Source organism: Zeugodacus cucurbitae, chromosome 3 (genome assembly GCF_028554725.1).
Source record: "Zeugodacus cucurbitae isolate PBARC_wt_2022May chromosome 3, idZeuCucr1.2, whole genome shotgun sequence".
NCBI classification, from domain to species: Eukaryota; Metazoa; Arthropoda; class Insecta; order Diptera; family Tephritidae; genus Zeugodacus; species Zeugodacus cucurbitae.
In genome coordinates, this window is record NC_071668.1 from 7,365,878 (window position 1) to 7,386,247 (window position 20,370).

Sequence of the window (20,370 nt, forward strand, 5' to 3'; positions counted from 1 at the left end):
TCTTTTATGTTAAAATGACTTTAAAAAGTCTTTCTGTGCATTTTAGTCAAACCAAAATATCTCAGGGGAAAGGCTACAAGAGGTCCCTATAAATGGAACAGTAAATGACATACATGCCTAACAGTTCTAATATCCTTGACTAAAACAAATCTAGAAAAAAGGAAATCATCATTAATATCCTTCTCTAAGGATGCCTCTAAAGTATTCAGCTGAAGGTATTCTTAGATATTCGTTTAGTGACCTTGAAGATGAAACCTCTCTGGACTTGCTTAATCATAACAGTAAATACAATTACACACATAATCTCCAATTAATGCATTGTTCTGACCACAAGGCAGCATTCTACAGCTACAACATTATTAATATTTCTAACGGAAACACAACGTTATGCTGCAAGAAACAATTAGTACACTGTTAGTGACATTGCAACATCTTTTGTTGTAGCCAACACACACACACACACACACAAACACAGTGGCTTGCAAAGCTCCCCCTCTGTTGTTATGTAAATAATTTAATTCACTAATTAAGTGAAGTGAAGAATTCGTGCAACTTAACCGCAGGGGAACTGGCTACTTGCCACAGAGTGCATTAATGCCAAACAACTTTGCTCCCGTGCGGCAGTTTAAGCGTAATTTTGTATGTCCGTATGTATGTATGTATATATATTCTTATGTATGTACATATAAGTATTTTTGTGTGTGTGCATGTGGTCCAATGCCAGGTGAGGGAATTCAAAATAATGAAATATAAAAATTATTAATTCAACCACAAAATGACGCAGTGTGACCTTTTGCCATGTCATGCGTATGCAAAGGCGCCAATGCATTAAAATAATATGGAAATAAAATAAAATATAAAGCGCTGAAACAAAAGAACTTCCGCCATGAGAGTTGCTGAAATTTTAATGAATGCTATGGTCGCAAACAAAAAGTAAAAGCGAAAAATATTTATATATCCGCATGCAAATATGGGTGCTTAATTATGATGGCCGCTGGGGAAATTGCATATGCGTGTTCATTTCCAAAGAAAGAAATAAATACATAAGAAAGCAATGAGTGCGTGGCAAATTTTACAGGGTGACAGAGACTATTTGCTTACAAAAATAATAAAATAAAAAAATTAATTGCCAAATGGTGGCTTGACCCAAGTTCTTCTTTAACCCAATTCTTCATGACACATTTTCAAAAAAAACCCTCGATTCTATCAATCATTCAAAAATTTAGACCATATATGGTCTACAACTTTGCTTCCGCCGTTTTTTCCAAATTTAAGACTTTTTTTGTATAAAAAAGGGTACAAAAATGTTATTCAAAATATCGGGCGTCGCTAGCTACTACTTTTGACCATTCTTTCTGACAGCATGCGTATTCCGTGCAAATGTCGAGAATTCGGCACAAAAAGTGACACTTTCACTTGAGAATAAGTTTGGGATGCAAACAGATCTCTACAAATATTTTGTTAGGTTAATGTTGACAAATGTCCAAGATCGATATAAAAAGATTTAATCGATTTAATCGACCAGTGCTTGACCCTAGAGACATCTATTGGAAAACGGCGGAAGCAAAGTTGTAGACCAATACATAATTGTTAAACAACCTAACTTCGACTCCCTCAAAATTTTCCTCAGTTTTTTTGAGGGTTTGAGACCCCTTTACTAATTCTCTAGACTCTAGTTTAGCTCTCAAAAAAAGTTTTGTGTAGGTAGGTTTAGGACTAAATATTGTTCGAGAATATCAGAAGATCAGGCAGTCCGTGGCTGCCCACAAATACGGCACCGTTCCGTTTACTTACACTCGACTGACGTAAGAACATTGTCTATTCTATTCTTTCTCTTCAATGCGGTATAATTGGTTTGGGTCCTGGATCCAATTTGTTTTCCTATATCTCCTAAAGAGATAACATATCACTAATTGAGAGATTTCCAGATACTAGTATTTTAGCTTACTACCGAGTTAAATAATATTGAAGACTGAAATCAAAGAACTTTTGTTGAAGACCCAAATAAATATTGGTGAAATCCTTCAAATACTTCCTTAAACGATTGTAAGTGTAAGTTATGTCAAGTTCGACATTAATTTGAAGCCTCAATAGATGATATGTAGGGATTGGATACATCTCACTCGAAACTCTAAAATTTGATTAAGGTCCAACTTCAGTCCATATGAGTTCTCCGCCACTTTAAACTATTTTTTCAGCCTAAAACCTTAAACATCTACACCCCACTCTAGCTCTCTTCACCTCATTAACTCAAGTTACTTACAAAATAAAACATTTGGAGTAGTGAATCCTCGTTATACTTCATTGCGCACGTTCAAATTCAATTATGCTGCGTCAATAAGTGAAATTATTATTATCGGTCTGTGTACCACTCAACATCCGAGGGACACTAACCAAACCCGCACACATTCAACAAATATATTTGTTATTGTTACTAGAATGGGGTTAACACAACATCAGCGGGCACTGGTCTGTGTGCGATTGTGCGCTCTTTTCAACTATTTCGTTTATTTGTAGCAAAAATGCTGATATGCATACAGATTACAAATAATATGCTACTACAGATTTGTGCCCCACATATACATATATATATATATATATATATATATATATGTATGTAAGTATGTAGAAGAAAATCATTCGTACCCAATTCATTCGCCCAAAACGATTTCACTTTATTTTATGAGTTTATTTGTAGCGCAAATATACATATGTAAAAGGATTTCACAAATAAAGAAATATAACGGAGTATACATATAACGGGTGATTTTTTTGAGGTTAGGATTTTCATGCATTAGTATTTGACAGATCACGTGGGATTTCAGACATGGTGTCAAAGAGAAAGATGCTCAGTATGCTTTGACATTTCATCATGAATAGACTTACTAACGAGCAACGCTTGCAAATCATTGAATTTTATTACCAAAATCAGTGTTCGGTTCGAAATTTTTTATCGACAAATTTTGTTCAGCGATGAGGCTCATTTCTGGTTGAATGGCTACGTAAATAAGCAAAATTGCCGCATTTGGGGTGAAGAGCAACCAGAAGCCGTTCAAGAACTGCCCATGCATCCCGAAAAATGCACTGTTTGGTGTGGTTTGTACGCTGGTGGAATCATTGGACCGTATTTTTTCAAAGATGCTGTTGGACGCAACGTTACGGTGAATGGCGATCGCTATCGTTCGATGCTAACAAACTTTTTGTTGCCAAAAATGGAAGAACTGAACTTGGTTGACATGTGGTTTCAACAAGATGGCGCTACATGCCACACAGCTCGCGATTCTATGGCCATTTTGAGGGAAAACTTCGGAGAACAATTCATCTCAAGAAATGGACCCGTAAGTTGGCCACCAAGATCATGCGATTTAACGCCTTTAGACTATTTTTTGTGGGGCTACGTCAAGTCTAAAGTCTACAGAAATAAGCCAGCAACTATTCCAGCTTTGGAAGACAACATTTCCGAAGAAATTCGGGCTATTCCGGCCGAAATGCTCGAAAAAGTTGCCCAAAATTGGACTTTCCGAATGGACCACCTAAGACGCAGCCGCGGTCAACATTTAAATGAAATTATCTTCAAAAAGTAAATGTCATGAACCAATCTAACGTTTCAAATAAAGAACCGATGAGATTTTGCAAATTTTATGCGTTTTTTTTTTTTTTTAAAGTTATCAAGCTCTTAAAAAATCACCCTTTATATTCATACATTTAACGACATGTGTAAATACATTGAAGCACCCTGTTGCCATAAGCACTGGAATTTTAATGACGACAGCCATTTCTAGCATTCGTACGAAATTGCTAAGCGGATATTAAGCTAAAGTATGTTTTTATTGTGACAGGTTATCCTCAGCTCTCACTCTCTGTCTTTGGGTCTCCAGGGTTCACCATGACGTATTGAATTCTCAGTGGGTCTCTCGGGTTGTCCTCTTTGGCTCTCAAGGGTTCTCCACTGCTGTTTTGGTCTCTCAGTGGTCTTCTTCGGATCGCTTTGTCTCTGTAGTGTTCTCTGTTGCTCTCTTTAGGATTTTCCTGAATTGTCTCAGTGCCTCAGGGTTCTCATTAGTTATTTTTGGCTCTCAGGGGTTCTACCGGGATATCAGTTTCAGTTTTTTTCTTTGCAGGCACCTCTAAGCAATTCTCACGAGCTCTCAGTTGCTCCCTTCAGTTCTAAGGGATTCTTTCGTGTTCTCCGTGGCATTCAGTAGCTCTCCCGTGTTCTCCTAAGCTCTAAGAGGTTATCCCGGGTTCTTTTTAGCTTTCAAGGAATTTTTGTAGCATTCCCCCAGGTTTTAAGTAGTTCTCATTGAGTCCCCCGTGTTCTCCTGAGCTTTCAGTAGCTCTCTTGGACTCTAAGGGGTTCTCCGGGGCTCTCAGTAGCTCTCAGGGCCTCTTTTTTGCGCACGGTGATTCTTCTATGCTCTAAAAGGCTCTTTCGGACTCCCAGTGGCTCTATTTGACTCTCATGGGCTCCCTGCTATCAGTCACTAGCTCTTTCCGGTTTTTACCAACTGTCACCGATCCTTGTTAGCTCTCAAAAATTCACACCGCTCTCACAAAATATCAACGATTTTCACGTATTGAACCTTTTATTTTTTTTAATTTTTGCTCACAATCAAGTGATAAATTTCAACTGTAACTACAATGCTCGCCCTCTACCTGCACGGTCGTAAAGAAACCATGAAAATATATGAGAGAAATTTTCCAAAATATTTGCATCTGTTCAATGTTACATGATATTTCCTTATTTTTGCATGATTTATTGTTGTTCAAGGCATAAAGCAAGTTCAGAAGTACTTCCTGTGCGTGGACAAATTAGGTGTATTGATATGTACACGAGAGTATGTGTATTAGTATTTTTCTGTATTTTTCAACAAATTGGCCATGCCTTAGCTTACGACTGTTTCCCAGTTTGCGTTTTGTGGGCTTTGACTTCAGCTTTGGCTTTCACTAACGAACTGCGAATAGCGCATTGTCTACACATGCGAAATGTTTAAATGCATACTTAACGGTATTAGGCACGATTTATGCATGCCACCCTAAGCAACATACTAGCTAAGTTGGCTGCGCTTACAGATATTTTTTATGCTTTTTCGCCAGCGCTGAGCATTGAGTGTGTGCAAATTCCTTGTTACGCCACAGTGCCACAGTCACAGTTGTAAATCAGCGGATGTGTTTGGGTTTAAGCGCCGTGTATGCTTTTGAGAGCGTCTGTGTATGAGTGTGCGTGGGTGTTAAAACGACATTCTCAAGTGCTGCTGTTGCATGAGCAGCGCTTAAATGCGTACATCTCTAGAGATATGTATTTGCAGGCACCACCATGAGATATGCATATTTGCATATCTGTGTGTGTGTATTTATAGAAATTCAAGTTGTGTGTGTGCAAATCCATATAAATACTCACATTCTGTCGTTTTGTTATATAAGTAATATGTATTTTTGTATTACTTCCGCTTTGCTGCCTTGTAGCACTTTCTGCCGGCATTCATTTTGCCACTTTCAACAACTTACTACAAGTGAAATAAATTTCTCCGAGTCTCTTGTGGTAATACCCACTTGACACATTGAGTTTAGCGAAATTTGTGAATTTGCGGTTTTGCCACACAAAATATTTATTTTATTTAGTTGCCAGAGAGCATGACAATATTTGTGTGAAATGTAAAAATGCAATGTTTGTAGCTTTATTATATATGATATAGTTTGCATAGTTTCACTGTCAGTGGTTTTACATATGAATTTATTTGCTTACTTTGTGAGTAATAAATTTAAGATACTAAAATACGCTTGATTACCCAAAAGCAGCGCATAGCCCAAATGTACTTTTTATGGTCAAATGAAATAGGTTGCGGTCAAAAGGGAGCCTAACCTGTGTGGGTGCAATTGAGCTTTCATCGGAAAATAAATAAAATTTACATTTCTTTTGGAAAAATTTATGCGAGACAGAAATGTGGGTTTCTACTATTACATTTCCAGTTTTCTAAAAATAAATGCCAGGTGTTGGTTTAACATTTCTTTCAACGATGTATTTAAAGGAGTTTTAAAGGTGTAAATTTTTAAAAGGAAAGTTAAATATAGTAGTGATAGCGGGATGGGAAACATACCGAGAGCTGAAGAGAGAAGCGAGACGCATTTGCAGAAAAAAAAGAAAGAGGCCGAAATGCGTGAGTATGAAAAGCTTGACAAGCTGGCCGACAGGGGTAATGCTCGAAAATTTTACGAAAAGATCCGGCGACTAACTGAAGGTTTCAAGACCGGAGCACACTCCTGTAGGACCCCCAGAGGTGATATAGTTATGGATGACCAGAGTATAGTGAGTTTGTGGAGGGAACACTTCTCCAACCTGCTGAATGGCAGTGAAAGTACAACAACAGGAGATGGCGAACCCGATTCCCCAATCGACGACGATGGAACAGATGTTCCATTGCCCGACCGTGAAGAAATTCGAATACCAATTACCCGCTTGAGGAACAATAAGGCGGCTGGGGCCGATGGATTACCGGCCAAGCTATTCAAATACGGCGGAGAAGAGCTGATAACGTGCTTGCATCAGCTTCTTTGCAGAATATGGTCAGAAGAAAGCATGCCTGACGATTGGAATCTCAGTGTATTCTGCCCAATACACAAAAAGGGAGACCCCACAATTTGCGCGAATTACCGTGGGATAAGCCTCCTCAAAATCGCGTATAAGGTTCTGTCGAGCGTACTAGGAGCTTTCGAGAGAAAGGTTTTGCGGAAGATTTATGGTCCCTTAAACATTGGCAACGGCGAATACCGCAGACGATGGAACGATGAGCGGTATGTGTTATTCGACGACATAGACATAGTCGAGTGTTGTTCCAATGGATGAAAGTGCTCCAGCTCTGAAAGTATTCGATGCAGTACCCGCTGGTGGAAGCCGAGGAAGAGAGAGACCTCCACTCCGATGGAAGGACCAGGTGGAGAGGCACCTGGCTTCGCTTGGTATAACCAATTGGCGCCAAACTGCCAGAAGGAGGAGACGTGGCGGAGAGATGCAGAGCTCTCTTTTGGAGCATCTCTATAGCATTAAGTCGAAATAAATAATGAAACTTGAAGTAGTCAGCGCTGAAAATTTCCAATATAATTCTGAAATACATTGAAAATAATTTTAAAAAATGTTTCCTTATAATTTGAAAGTCATTTCTCATTTTACAATCAAAAATTTTAAAATTTAATTTTTGGAAGCATTATTTTATCAATTCTTTCATAATTTATTCCTAACTTGTAAACAATTATTAGCTAATAACCACCTTAAAAGCATTAAAGTTATCAACAATCTACTTTGTACACACACACCCAAGCATTCTGTACATTCAACAAATGCACAGGGCACCACTGCGTATGATCAACCTTAATTATGTATTATCCACAGTAAGCGCTATTTGTGCTCACAACTGCATTTAATTGAATTATTTGCATATTTTTTCATACAATCACACACACACACACCTGCATTTCTGTTAAATGCTCTAACAACCGCACTTTTATTATGACTTTATAATGGCAATTGCGGTTTGTATGGAAAATAAGTGAGAACAAAAGCTCGCTTGCTCGCCCGTTACTTCAATTTATGCTCATGTGCCAGCGTGCGTTGAGCGGTGTACGCTTATGCTGTAGAATATAATAAGTTAATTTTCATTTAAATGACTGTTATGTGGCATATACATCGGTGCATACCACTGTGTGTGGTATGCAACTGAGTGCAGGCAATTTCTCTTTTATGCACACCTTTTGTAATTATGGTAATGAATAGCAGTAGTTTAATTTTATGCACATTATGCACATTTTGATGATGGTCACCACATACATATAGCAAGAGAGTGTGTGTGTGTGTGCTTGTAAAAAGTCTCAGGCTTGCGAATATATGGAGAGGAACTGGTAATTATGTTTGATGTGTTATAGAGACCATTGGTTTAATTTATGTGATGACTATACTATGTTGACTTAAAATTAATAAATTAAAATAATGTTGAAAATATATTTTTTTAATATTGAAAAAATACCGATTTTTTATACTTTCGCAACATGTTGCAAAGACAGTATAATAGTTTTGTTCACATAAGGCTTGTTTGTATCACCCAGAAATAAAAGAGAAAGATATATGGTTATTTATATCAAAATGATCAAGATAAAGAGTAACTGAAATTGGAATGTCTGTTCACCTGTCCGTCCGTCCGTCTGTGCAAGCGATAATAACTTCCAATATATGATATACAAAAATGACCTTATTATTTCGCTCATGAAGGAAAATCGGTGTGAGATGGTGAGAATCCACGCTAACCAGTGGGATCCAGTGTCATTAAAAGCTTAAAAAAACCATTGAGAACTATTGAAAGTCAAGGAGAAGTTCTAAACTAGTTCTCATAATAATACTTTTCGTGCAAAGCTACCTTACCGTATTTAATAAGGGTTAGGCTTGAAAATCATAATGTTGTTATTGAAATAGTTTTTTTGAAATATTTTTCTATTGGAAGCCTCCCCTCTGATTGACGAGGCCCCACCCGTAATACGAGTTTTTATATGTATCTCAAAAACTACTAATGCTAAATAAACCAAAATTTCATTTCATTCATTTTAGTCACTTTATAAAGCGGCATGAAAATGGAAAAAATCGGATTATAAGAATAAGTTTTTTCCGAAATTTTATATTAAAGATGGTAGGGAAAAGCTCCACTTCGGCTGATAGAAAAAGTGGACTTATTATTGACCACTTATGGGTCAGAAACCATATCTGATTAACTACTTGACCAATTTGAGCGAGATTTAGTTGGTAACAGTTTCTAATTATTACAGTAGTATAGTTTGAAAATGGTAGAACTCGGTTCACAACCACGCCTACTTTCCTTATACCACAATTTTGAAGTCCATCTGATTCAATCACTTAGTTATCTATAAATTTATCACCAGTGAAGACATCTGAACAAAACTTTGCACAAATATAGCGTTTCTAGTGTGACATAACCCATCTTAAAATCACCGACTTTTCAAGGCCCCAGATACCGAACATGAGGACTTCAGTACTTGTGATCTATTTTTACAGCAATTATACTTAAATCTCTCAGATATTCTAAATAAATTCAAAAGCGATCTGTTTTTTTCAATTGTGTGCCTCTGTGCCAAAATCGGAGCAATACTTCCTGTGTGTATAATTTTTTCAAACTTACGGTTTTCTTTATACCGTATATATCGGTTAATATGTGAGATATCTTAGCAAAATTAAGTGAACATATAATAAACGGTCTAGAAATTATCTCAGCCCCCATATATTATATATATATTGATTTTTGTTATTTTAAAAGACTTTATGTCGATTGGTCAAATTGTGTGTTATTTTAATAACAATAAATAAAAAACTTGCAAGATTATAAAATTTTCGTTTTATACCGAATTTAGCCCTTATTTACTTGTTTTTAATTTATGTTTAAAATTTACTGTGAATGCCACAATGATCAAACTGACTCTCTTAGTTAGGTCGATGGTGAAAACCAGTCGAATTGTGAACTGAGCAAGCAAACACCCATTCAATGCCCAAACCCACACATGACCGCAATGGCGAGTGAACTGCAACGAATTTATATTCTGTTATATATGTGTGCGTACATAAATCTATATACTCTGGTGTGTGCATGTTTTTATGCACTGATAAATGTGCTTAAATACTAGTGCCTTACAGCATATGTACAAGTAACGGCGAATATTGCGGTTGACAAGCGACCATTTATCGTTGACTCCTTGACATGCACGCGCTCGCCCCCTTCACATGTATTATATGTTGCACATTTATTATATTAAATTATATATGGATGTGTGTATGTGTGTGCGTGCCACATGAAGTGCACTCGTCAGCTGCCGACATTTTGCCGCAAATAATTCAACAAAAACAAGCATTTATTATGTTTAGCCTGAAATGCAAGCACTCAGTCTCTCACTCTCTCACTCATTTCATTCCATTTTATTTTATCTTTTGCAGTGCATTTGCTGCTCGTGCAGTCAACGGGACTACTACTACGTGCGTGTGTCCACATGCGAGTGTATGTGTGTGCGTGTGTGCGCGCAAATGCAACGTGGCAGCTACAATATCCGTTATGCTGACAATGCAATTTGAGCAAATACTGTTGTCGTGCACAAATAAGCTCTAAAAATCTTTGTTGTGATAAATAATAATAATATTATTATTGCTCGATGTGAGATTATATGAAATATTTGGTTGAGCGCAGTGTAAATAAAGTGCAAGTGTTGTGAGTTTTATTTACGAGTAAATAAATAATAACGAGCGCCTTGGCGTGTTGTTGTTGTTGTTGGGGGCACACATATACAGACGGTACGATTCGTAAGCGTGTAGTGAAGCAACAAAGCTCTTAGCAACATGTTGACAACACATCATTTGCCACATTTACATCATCATCGTGGCAGCACAGCAGTGGAATTGGATAAAATAACAAATCTGAGTACGGTGAGTGCAGTTTGTTTTTATTAATCGTAAATTTATTTGTTTTTGTATTTTTCTTTGTTTGTACTGAGTGGAATTTTCATTACGGTGTCTTTGTTGGTTGAAGTAATTCAGATCTCATATAGAGAAACTATCTCACATCTTAATTTTATCGTTAAAAACTCAACTTTTTTGAGGTGTACAGAACTTTTACATAAAAAAAAATTCAATAGAATTAATTCGAAAATTTTCGAAATTCGAAAATTTTTTTTTTCGAAAATTGAGTATTAATACAGAATCAGAAACATTTTTGCCAAGTTTGAAAAATAAGCGCAGAAGAATTAATTCGAAAATTTTCGAAATTAGAAAACGTTGTTCGAAAATTGTGTGTTTATACAGAAACCTAAAAATATCTACCCTAAGTGTGAGAAAGTGAAGTTCAGAAGTATTAATTCAAAAAATGTCGAAGTTCGAAAAAATTCAAATTTTCGAAAATTATTGTTCGAAAATTGAGTCTTTATAAAGACTCCAAAACACTTCTACCGTAAGTGTGTGAAAAACAAGTTCAAAAGAATTAATTCGAAAAATATCGAAGTTCGAAAAATTTATAATTTTCGAAATTCGAAATTTATTGGTGGAAAATTTAATTGCTTATACAAACGTCTTATTACGGTCATTCTGTTTATCCATTGTTTCTGCGTACCCTGCCTTATCTCCAGCAAAGCTTCAAATGTCAATTTTCAAGTTACAAAGACGGCATTTATAGACTAGAATTCGTCGCGATCTTCTTCTGATCAGGTAGCGTCAGAATGTACTCATTCGACTCAGAAGTGACATTGAAAGAAATACGGATAAAAAAGTCATCACTGGTCCTTGGAGTGAGTTTGTAGTAGACAAGCTACTTCCTTAATAACTGCTTCCGCAACCTGAATCATCGAAAAATAAACTTTCCGTCGTGTAACATCTTTACTAAAACATTTTTAAAAGCGCTTTTTGTTTTTGTTTTCTCAATTCTTCCGCAATTCGTTTAATGAGAAAAGCATGCATTGCAATCATTTTACATTTTTAATGGCGCATAGTAAAAATATTGAAAGGAACAATTTCGCTAAAAGCATCAACCGAAACCAACACACACGGGCGCACTTCCACATATACGCCCACAGCACCGCAATAACAACCATAGCAGAGCATACAAAATAACACAAAGTTATGACATATGCCACAACCGTTGCCACATTCGCTGCCGCTTCCGGTGACTGCTGCTTCCTTGCGCAAAACAATTCAAGTCAAGCGAAGTCGCTTTAAATTCGCTACTCAATTCAGCTGCCAACCTCACCAAGCACAGACACACACACCCACACAAATGTATCTTTGAATTACCACATATGTATGTTATAAGCCCGTAAGAAACGTTTACGCCGCACATTTGTCGCAATAAAAAATCAAGAATTGGAAAGTGAGTGACGGCAGTGGCACAAGCATCCTAAGTAGAGGAGGCATCCACCAGGCGGTTGTGTGCGTATTCATCATTGACATTTTAGCTGAGTAAATGGTAATCGATGAACCGACTTACAGTTGTCAGGCGTTGTGCTTTCGCTCGGCATTGTGTTGATTGACAGGACTTCAATTGGAATGACAGCTTTGAGTGCTGGCGAAAGAGGAGAGTAAGCAATTTTAAAATGAAAAAAAATGAACGTTATAAAATGGCAGTGAAACAATCGAATTGTAAATATTTGTAAATGGTAAGAAACCAAAAAGGAAAACATCAAAATAAAAATGTGGTCCGAAAGTGGGGGGTTAAGGACTCCGAAGGAGACAAAAATCAAACAGGAAAAATTTAAAATAAAAGTACCAAAACCTGTCGTAAAACGCCTACAGGCAAATAATGGCATTCTGTATGTCAGCGCTGTCATTAAAGTCGCATTCTTTTTTTTATACGAGTATACTCAAAACATATGCGCGTACTTTTTACGAAATTTTGTAAATTGTACATATTACGTAAATATGTAGACTATATTTCGTGGTACTCAATTTGTACGCCACAGTGTCACAGACACAGAAATGAAATTAATATTATATTCGTAATCATACTCATATTTATACTCATACTTATACTCATATGCATATTCATATTCATATTCATATTCGTATTCGCATTGGCATACATATTCATATTCGAATTCATATTCATATTTAATATTCGTAGTCATACTCATATCCATACTCATACTTATACTCGGATCCATGTTCATATTCATATTCATATTTACATTTGCATTCGTAATCGTATTCGCATTGGTATACATATTCATATTCGAATTCATATTTATACTCTTATCCATATCCATACTCATATTTATACTCGCATTCATATTCAGATACGCATTCGTATTTGTATTCATTCGCATTCACACTCGAATTAATATGAATATATTTTATTCACATTTATTTTTAAATTCCTTTTCATATTCATACTCACACTCATACTCATATCCAAATCATTCTTTTCGTCTTTATTTGTATATTTATCCTAGGATTTTCTTTTATATTTGCTTCCACATTTTATCGCATTTCATCCCACTGTTCCGAATATTTGCCAACATTGAAAACTTTTCATCTTTCATTCATTGCTGCAAAATGTCTTCAATTTACTGCTGTGCTGCAAACAAGCTACACGTCGCACTCTCGTCCTAACGAACGAACGAACGACGGATGAGCGAGCGCGTGCGACCAAAGCATTCAGAAGTCATTCAAAGCTCATAAAATAAGGGACCATACGCTATGCGCAGCGCAACAAAATGGCAATGCTGCCAAATGACAGGATGTGCGATGAGTGCTTGGCAGCGGACAGCAGGCGGTGGGCAGGACGACGGCATTCGAAAATGTCGCAGGCAATGTGCGTGAAGAGGCATGTCAGCCTGCCTGCCAGGACTGATGAAGCGCGTAATGTGGAAGTGTCAATGAGACAAGGGCGAGCGGAATGCAAAATGATAAAAGGGTCGTTGAATATGTACCTAACGGATAAGGAGCGCACGGGTGGGCTCAGCTAAGTGCGTGTGTATCTGCGCCTTGCTGCCGCGCTACAGCCGAATATTGAAAGCGCGTGCTGCCGACTGAGCGCGCTGCCCTGGCGCTTGACATACTATGCAGCGCGTGTGAGGCGAAAAGTGATGAATTATTTTCGTTGCAGTCGACTGTCGCATGTTTGTATGTGTGCGCGTTTGTCTACCCCTGCAGTTGAAGGACGAAGTAGGGCGGTTACGCTACAAAATGGCTTTCCACTTGAAATGCGCTCAAACAAAGGAATTCCTTCCACCGAAACTGTTTCTTCAGCAAAATTGAAGAAAACAAAACGGCGAAAATCAGTATGCGCAAATCCCGTTGCTAAAGCGGAAATTGTTGAATTTTCGAACGGAAATCTGTGGCAAACACTCGCACTCAAAATGAATCACCAGCCAGTACAAGCACAAGTGTCGATACAACTACCGGACAGCATAAAAATTAATGAGCTCGATAATGCGGCGATTTTGTGCGCGCCAAGCGCGACAACTTTAAAATTCCAACAAAACAGCAACTGTGTTCATTCATTAATATTTTGTTGGAGTTGTTGTTGTTGTTACATTTCTTTTTTGTTCCGCCATCACTATTAACCGTTCTGGGCGCAGCTGCTAATCGCTTCGACGCTCATGAATGCCAACTGCGACGTTGAGTGCTTTCTAAATGATTGCTCATTAATTTGCTGCGTTGTCGGACGGACGCCATTGGCGTTGGTAACGTTATGATGCGGCAGTGCGCATTGGCACTGCTACATATTATTGTAAATAAAACTGTTGAAATCCTCTTAAGTTCAAGGTTGTGCGCACCTACTTACATACTTGACGAAAGCGACGTAAGCGTTTTGCTTACGATTTGTAATTTTGTTAATGCCTTCACTTAAACGTAATTACAAATTAATTTAATTTTCTCTCACTCTCAATTAGAAGAAACAGATTTACTTAAATTTATTGTATCGCTTTTGGTACTGGAACATTTTTTACCGTTATTGGGAGTACAGTGAGGATTTCGGTTTTTGTTTTTTGTTTTGTTGGTATATATAGTAGAACAGGCTAGCTTTGAAGTATAGAGCTTTAAGTTAAGAACGATTTGGTTTCATTTAGTTTTTTTCTTTGACGACAGCGTGAGTGATTACTGACTGCAACCATGTTGACTATAGCTCTCAGTTTTTCAACTAGACTTTCTGGGATCCCATTGTCATGAGTTGGGCATCTAGAATCACTGGAAGTTTTCTAGCACAGTCCGATCGACTGACTTTTATCTAAAGAAGTTCAAGATACCATTATAAAATAGGAACTGACATTCATCCAGTATAAGTATGATCTGGGTGATCTCCACTCAAAATCATTCATATATTTTAGAAATTGGAAGAAACATGAATTGATAGATCTATCAAGTGTAGGGCTTTGATATAAATATAGTAATACCATATGTTTTATATTTTGAAGACCAATATATGACAGTTACTGGCGTACGCCGATGATATCGAAATCATTGGAAACAACACCCGCGCGGTTAGTTCTGCTTTTTCCAGACTGGATAAGGTAGCGAAACGTATGGGTCTGGTAGTAGAACGAAGACAGTCAGCACATTCGCGTCTTGGCTTCCACGTCACTGTTGACAGTCATAACTTTGAAGTTGAAGTAATGTCAGCCTTGAAATCCAACGCAGAATCACCCAATAGGTGCTACTATGGACAGGATAGGCAATTGAAAAGTAAAGTCCTCTCTCGACGAACAAAAACTAAACTCTACAAGTCCCTCATCATTCCCGTCCTACTTTATGGTGCAGAAGCGTGGACGATGTCAACATCCGATGAGACGGTACTAGGAGTTTTCGAGAGAAAGGTTTTGCGGAAGATTTATGGTCCCTTGGACGAAAGTGCCCCAGCTCTGAAAGTTTTTGATGCAGTAACCGCTGATGGAAGCCGAGGAGGAGGGCGCCAAACTGCCAAAAGGAGAGATGCGTGGCGCGCTGTTCTGGACTCGGCTATAACCACGTAAGCGGTTTCTACGACAGTAAAAAAGAAGAATATATGATAAAATGGCAATATATTTTTTATGAAAGCTTAAAGTAATTTCTTCTCTGCACATGTAAGCAAGAATCGTATTTTCCTTAGTGCCACAATTTCACTAAAAACACGAAACAAAATATATATGCATACTCCCAAGTCCGAGTGAGGTAAATTCTATTTATTTGCAACGGTGGCATGCTGCTAAAGCTATATTTCTAGAAACTAAAGCTAGAATATAAGTGTGAATAAGAAATAACGACGCCTCACAGCACTAAGTTTGCTTTGACGCCCATGTGGAAGCGCCTGAGGAGGCGTTAAAATGGCGGCGGCGGCTATGCCAGAGAGTCAACAATAAACAACGGCTGCCATTTGTTTACAGTATCTACATAAAACACTTATTTTAATATTAAATGTTTAACAAAGAAAATCCAACGAATTGTAAATTCGAAAAAAAATAGCAGTAACTGTTTGCTCAAGGAAGCCCTGCAGTTTCGCTTTATGTACCGTTAAACACATAAAGGTCATGCCCACTAAGCTTTCACACGCCAAACAATAGAGAATCTAGTTCAAAAACACATAGCGTGAAAATCTCGCCGCGCTTGAGAATTTCTCCACTAAAATACCGGAAATATTATATTAAATAAAATAAATCACAACAGCCAACGCTAAACATCGAAAATAATATAGAAAGAATAAGCATTTCAATGCAACATTCCGTGGGCTATGCGCCAAAAGCTTGCAACCAAACATAGCCAGTCTTCAGACATTTGCGCCACGCGCCATTTTAACAAACGCTCACGGCAGGCATACCATGCTCTAACGCCCTCAATGCGTACAGTGGTGTGCGGTAAAATGGCAGCATCGCATTTATTATTATCAAGACGCTCTTAATCATTTGGTAACGGAAACATCCATAAAGCAAAATATTTATTTGGCTAATAGAACCGAACAATTGTTCCCATAGCAAGGAGATTAATTGAATTCGATTTCTTTTCTAGAAATCCTCTAAAGAGACGATTACTGTCAAAAATCATGATTCCAGAATACTAAATTGACCATATATTATTTCAACTGATACTTTATTAAATAGCGACGAGATTAACATGGTTTTTTGGCCTCTAACGGATGTGGAGATTACAAAAGAAGGGCGAAGCTTCCTTGTCGAACTTCCATATAAATTTGAGCATTCAGAAAAGTATACCTTCAGGATAAGAACCATATAGATTAAATCGAATAGGGTACTCTATCGATCTATAAAAGCGATGGATTAAAATTTCATCATACACCTGTGAGAATCTAACCCTAAAACTAGAATAGAGTTTTCAATGAGATTACCTACTGTCAGCTGTCGAAATTTGAACTCAAAAAAAATATTTCGGATTTATCACTTCTGCTATTTTTCGCAACACCACTGTACCAAAAAATGTACTAAGTTGCCACAAATAATGTTGTAAGCGAATTGCTGCATTGCTTGGCAAATATTCAATACATACGTACGTACATAAATTCTGTGCTTGCATTTTATTATCATTTTTTATTTACGTCCATTGTTTTGTATTTCATTATTTTTACGATTTTTATTTTACAATATCTACCGTTTAGTTTTATTTCTATTGCTTAACAAATATTTCTTTCCGCGCTTACTGCTAACAGTAAACAAGGCCACTGTGGAAGTATTATTATTATTTTTTTTTTTCTTTTAAGTCGGACAATCTCCTAGCCATCTCGCGGCACTTTGCTGCTTTGGGCCTTGCGAAAACTTTTGTTTTACACAAACCCATATATTTTATTTATAATAATTTCACTTATTTCGTGGAAGTCGAAATGCTACTTTTTAACTTGTGCCAGCGGTCTGACCTTTGTTGCATACTTTGCACGCATAATTAAAGCACTTTGCTCTTACGAAATTTTTTCGTAACTTTTCGTATCTGTGATTTAGTGAGTGAACTTTGCAATTTTTAAGTTTATTAAGTCATTTAAAATTTAGAAATTGTTGCTTGAGTACAAAGTGCAGCGCATCTGCAAAGTTTGTCTTCTTCAGTGTTGAAATAATGTGCTTAACGTGGCCGTTGAGTGGGTGGAGAGTTTAGCGAGAACACGTGTGTGTACAAAGTATTAGTTTCATACGAGGAAATGTTTAGAATGATATAAAAAACTTATGAGATGCTATTTTTGTTTAAAAAGAAGATTTCGGCCTCTTCCTTATCATTTATGCGTTGATAAGTAGAACAGATTAAGGTGATTTAAGGAAAAAGACTTTCCAACTAAAAATACCAACAAGTAGTAGTAGGGAACACTAAAGTAAGGTAGGTATATGCAAAGTGTGGTTATAAAGCTGATATATTTATTTGATTTTACTGTTTGGCTATATATTTAATATTTATGGGAATCAAATTTAATTATTCGCAATTTCAACATGTAAAGCAAAGACAGTATATGGAATTGGCTGTTGATTCCAAGAAATCTGAAAACATTCCGTCAACTTCATAGACGGAGAGGGAATATGATACACAGAATTCTACCACAATGAAACGCAGATGAATATTATGCGCCTATCAATATTATACTAAGTTGAGAAGTTCATGGAAGTACATCAATTGTAGCGAAATCTCAAAGACTCGAATAATATGTTATTCGTATCTCATATTTTCTCTTTGAACTAGTTAAGAAGGTTTTGTGATCCATGTAAAGCTATATAACTTTAGATGTAGTTTCAAAGTTCAATTCTTTGTGATCGAAATAAGTAAGGTTATGTATAATATGGTGTAGCGTAGTCACTAAGAAAGTAACCAAGTTTTTGGTTTTACTTTTTGAGAGAACCCTACATTGAATGAATAAGTTCTTACTCAAATCTTTCGGTGCAAATAGAATTTATTGAAAGCAGTTAGCTGTACGTTTTTTCTAATATAGACCGTATTCGTATCTGTATTACTTTTCTAAAAATATTAACCACCTTTTGCTAATATATGCGATATGCTGAAACGGAACGAACTCAACCCATTTTTGAAGCGGATGGTAACTGGCGACGAAAATTGGATCACATACGACAACATCAAGCTGAGATTGATAGCTAGAAAGGTTTTACTGTGTCTGGTGGGATTGGAAAGGAATCATCCAATATGAGCTGCTCCCATATGGCCTGAAGCTTAATTCTATCATCTACTGCGATCAACTGGACTGATTGAAGCAGACGATCGACCAGAAGCGTCCAGAATTGGCCAACAGGAAGGGTGTAGTGTTCCACTAGAACAACGCCAGACCAGACACTTCGTTGATGTCTCGTCAGAAGCTACGGGAGCTCGGACGGGAGGTTTTATCGCATCCTCCATAGCCCGGACATAGCGCCAAGTGATTACCACCTGTTCCTGTCCATAGCGAACGCCCTTGGTGGTTTAAAATTGAACTCAAAAGAGGCTTGTGAAAAGTGGGTGTACGACTTCTTCGCAAATAAGGAGGGGGCTTCTATGAGGGGGGTATTATGAAGTTGTCATCTAGATGGAAACAGATTATCGAACGAAACGGCTCATATTTGAACTGAATCCGATCACTGTAAGACTTTTTTATAAAGCATCGGAAGGGAGATATTTGCCAACCTAGTATAACTAATTTCTGCGGTAAGCGTTTAGTTCTATTTTTAACTCAATTAAAGTGAACCTGTTGAAAGTTTGTGGCAAAAGCTTTGTGCAGTAGTGCAAAGGCAAAAAATGCGTTTAATCCGCTATAGAAGCCAACAGCTAAGTACAACTGCAAAGCACCGGAGCTTGTTTTTGGTAATTTCCACCATTTTTGTTCGCGTATAAATCTCAATTAAAGCGAGCGTTGCCACTTGTACTTGTGAAACATTTCACATTCCGTTTGGGGCCAAAAAAACAAAAGCGACGGAAAAAACGTGTAATGAAATGATATACAGCCAACAAATGAGCATATCCGGTTATGCCCACAAACAGACAAACACACTCACACTTAGATAGCGCAACATGCGTAGATAAGACGAAGGGACGCACGACCGTGATGATACACGCGCGTGCCTAAATGGACACTTACTTAGACGAAAGGCACTTAAATGTTTGCTTTTATTTCTTTGCTTCTCAATTATCAGTACATTTCGTTTCGCTTTTTTTCTGGTTATTTCTTTGCGTCACTTAGGACGCTCGGCTCGGCGCTTATGTCTACTGCCAGCAATTTGTGAACGCTTCATTACGCACACTTCAAGCAAAGCCGCGAAGAAGGGGAAAAATACATAAAATAAGAAATAAGAAAAAAAGGGAAGCGCAGAAAATTCGTAAATAAGAAAAATGTGAAAATAGAAATGGATACAGGCCTATGGCGGCAATAAATATCAAGCAGACAGTAAATGCGGTATAAATAGCGCAATGCGACTGCAGCTCCTCTAGGCAAGTGTGAGCACAACAAATACTCTGCGAAAAAAACAACAAAAAAGTGAAATAAAATTACAGCCAACCAACCAAAAGTAAAAGCAATTTCTACAAATGGAAACACATTATCTATGAAACAACGATTTCGTCTGCGGTCAGTAATAATGCCGTTGGCCCCAAAACGCTCTAACACCACGCCGCTCAACCGCATAGCTTGCTGATTGCTCGTCGAAACACTTTGATATGCGCTGCGCGTTTGTTTCGGCGAGGAGCGTGTCTCATCTACTATCTATTCTTGTAGGCATGCCAGTATATAATAGTCCCATTGTCATTAAGTTTCGCATCGAAATACCGCCAGCGTTGGCAATGAATTCAACACAATACTGTTTACAATTTTGTAGCATAGCCGCAGGCGCACACAATATATGATATTTGAAGAGACAACAATCGAAGCAAATACGGAAAGACTAAACTCGATATAA

At 37.4% G+C, this 20,370-nt stretch overlaps 1 protein-coding gene across 1 annotated transcript in view; it reads left to right on the forward strand.

Moving 5' to 3' along the window:
• The first annotated feature begins 9,989 nt into the window (after positions 1 to 9,989).
• Positions 9,990 to 20,370, forward strand: part of LOC105217201 (uncharacterized) — a 54,306-nt gene continuing 43,925 nt past the window's right edge. The window contains exon 1 of the mRNA XM_011192093.3: positions 9,990 to 10,468. Coding sequence (XP_011190395.1) covers positions 10,382 to 10,468 — 87 coding nt within the window. The 5' untranslated portion in view covers positions 9,990 to 10,381. The remainder of the gene's footprint in view (positions 10,469 to 20,370) is intronic.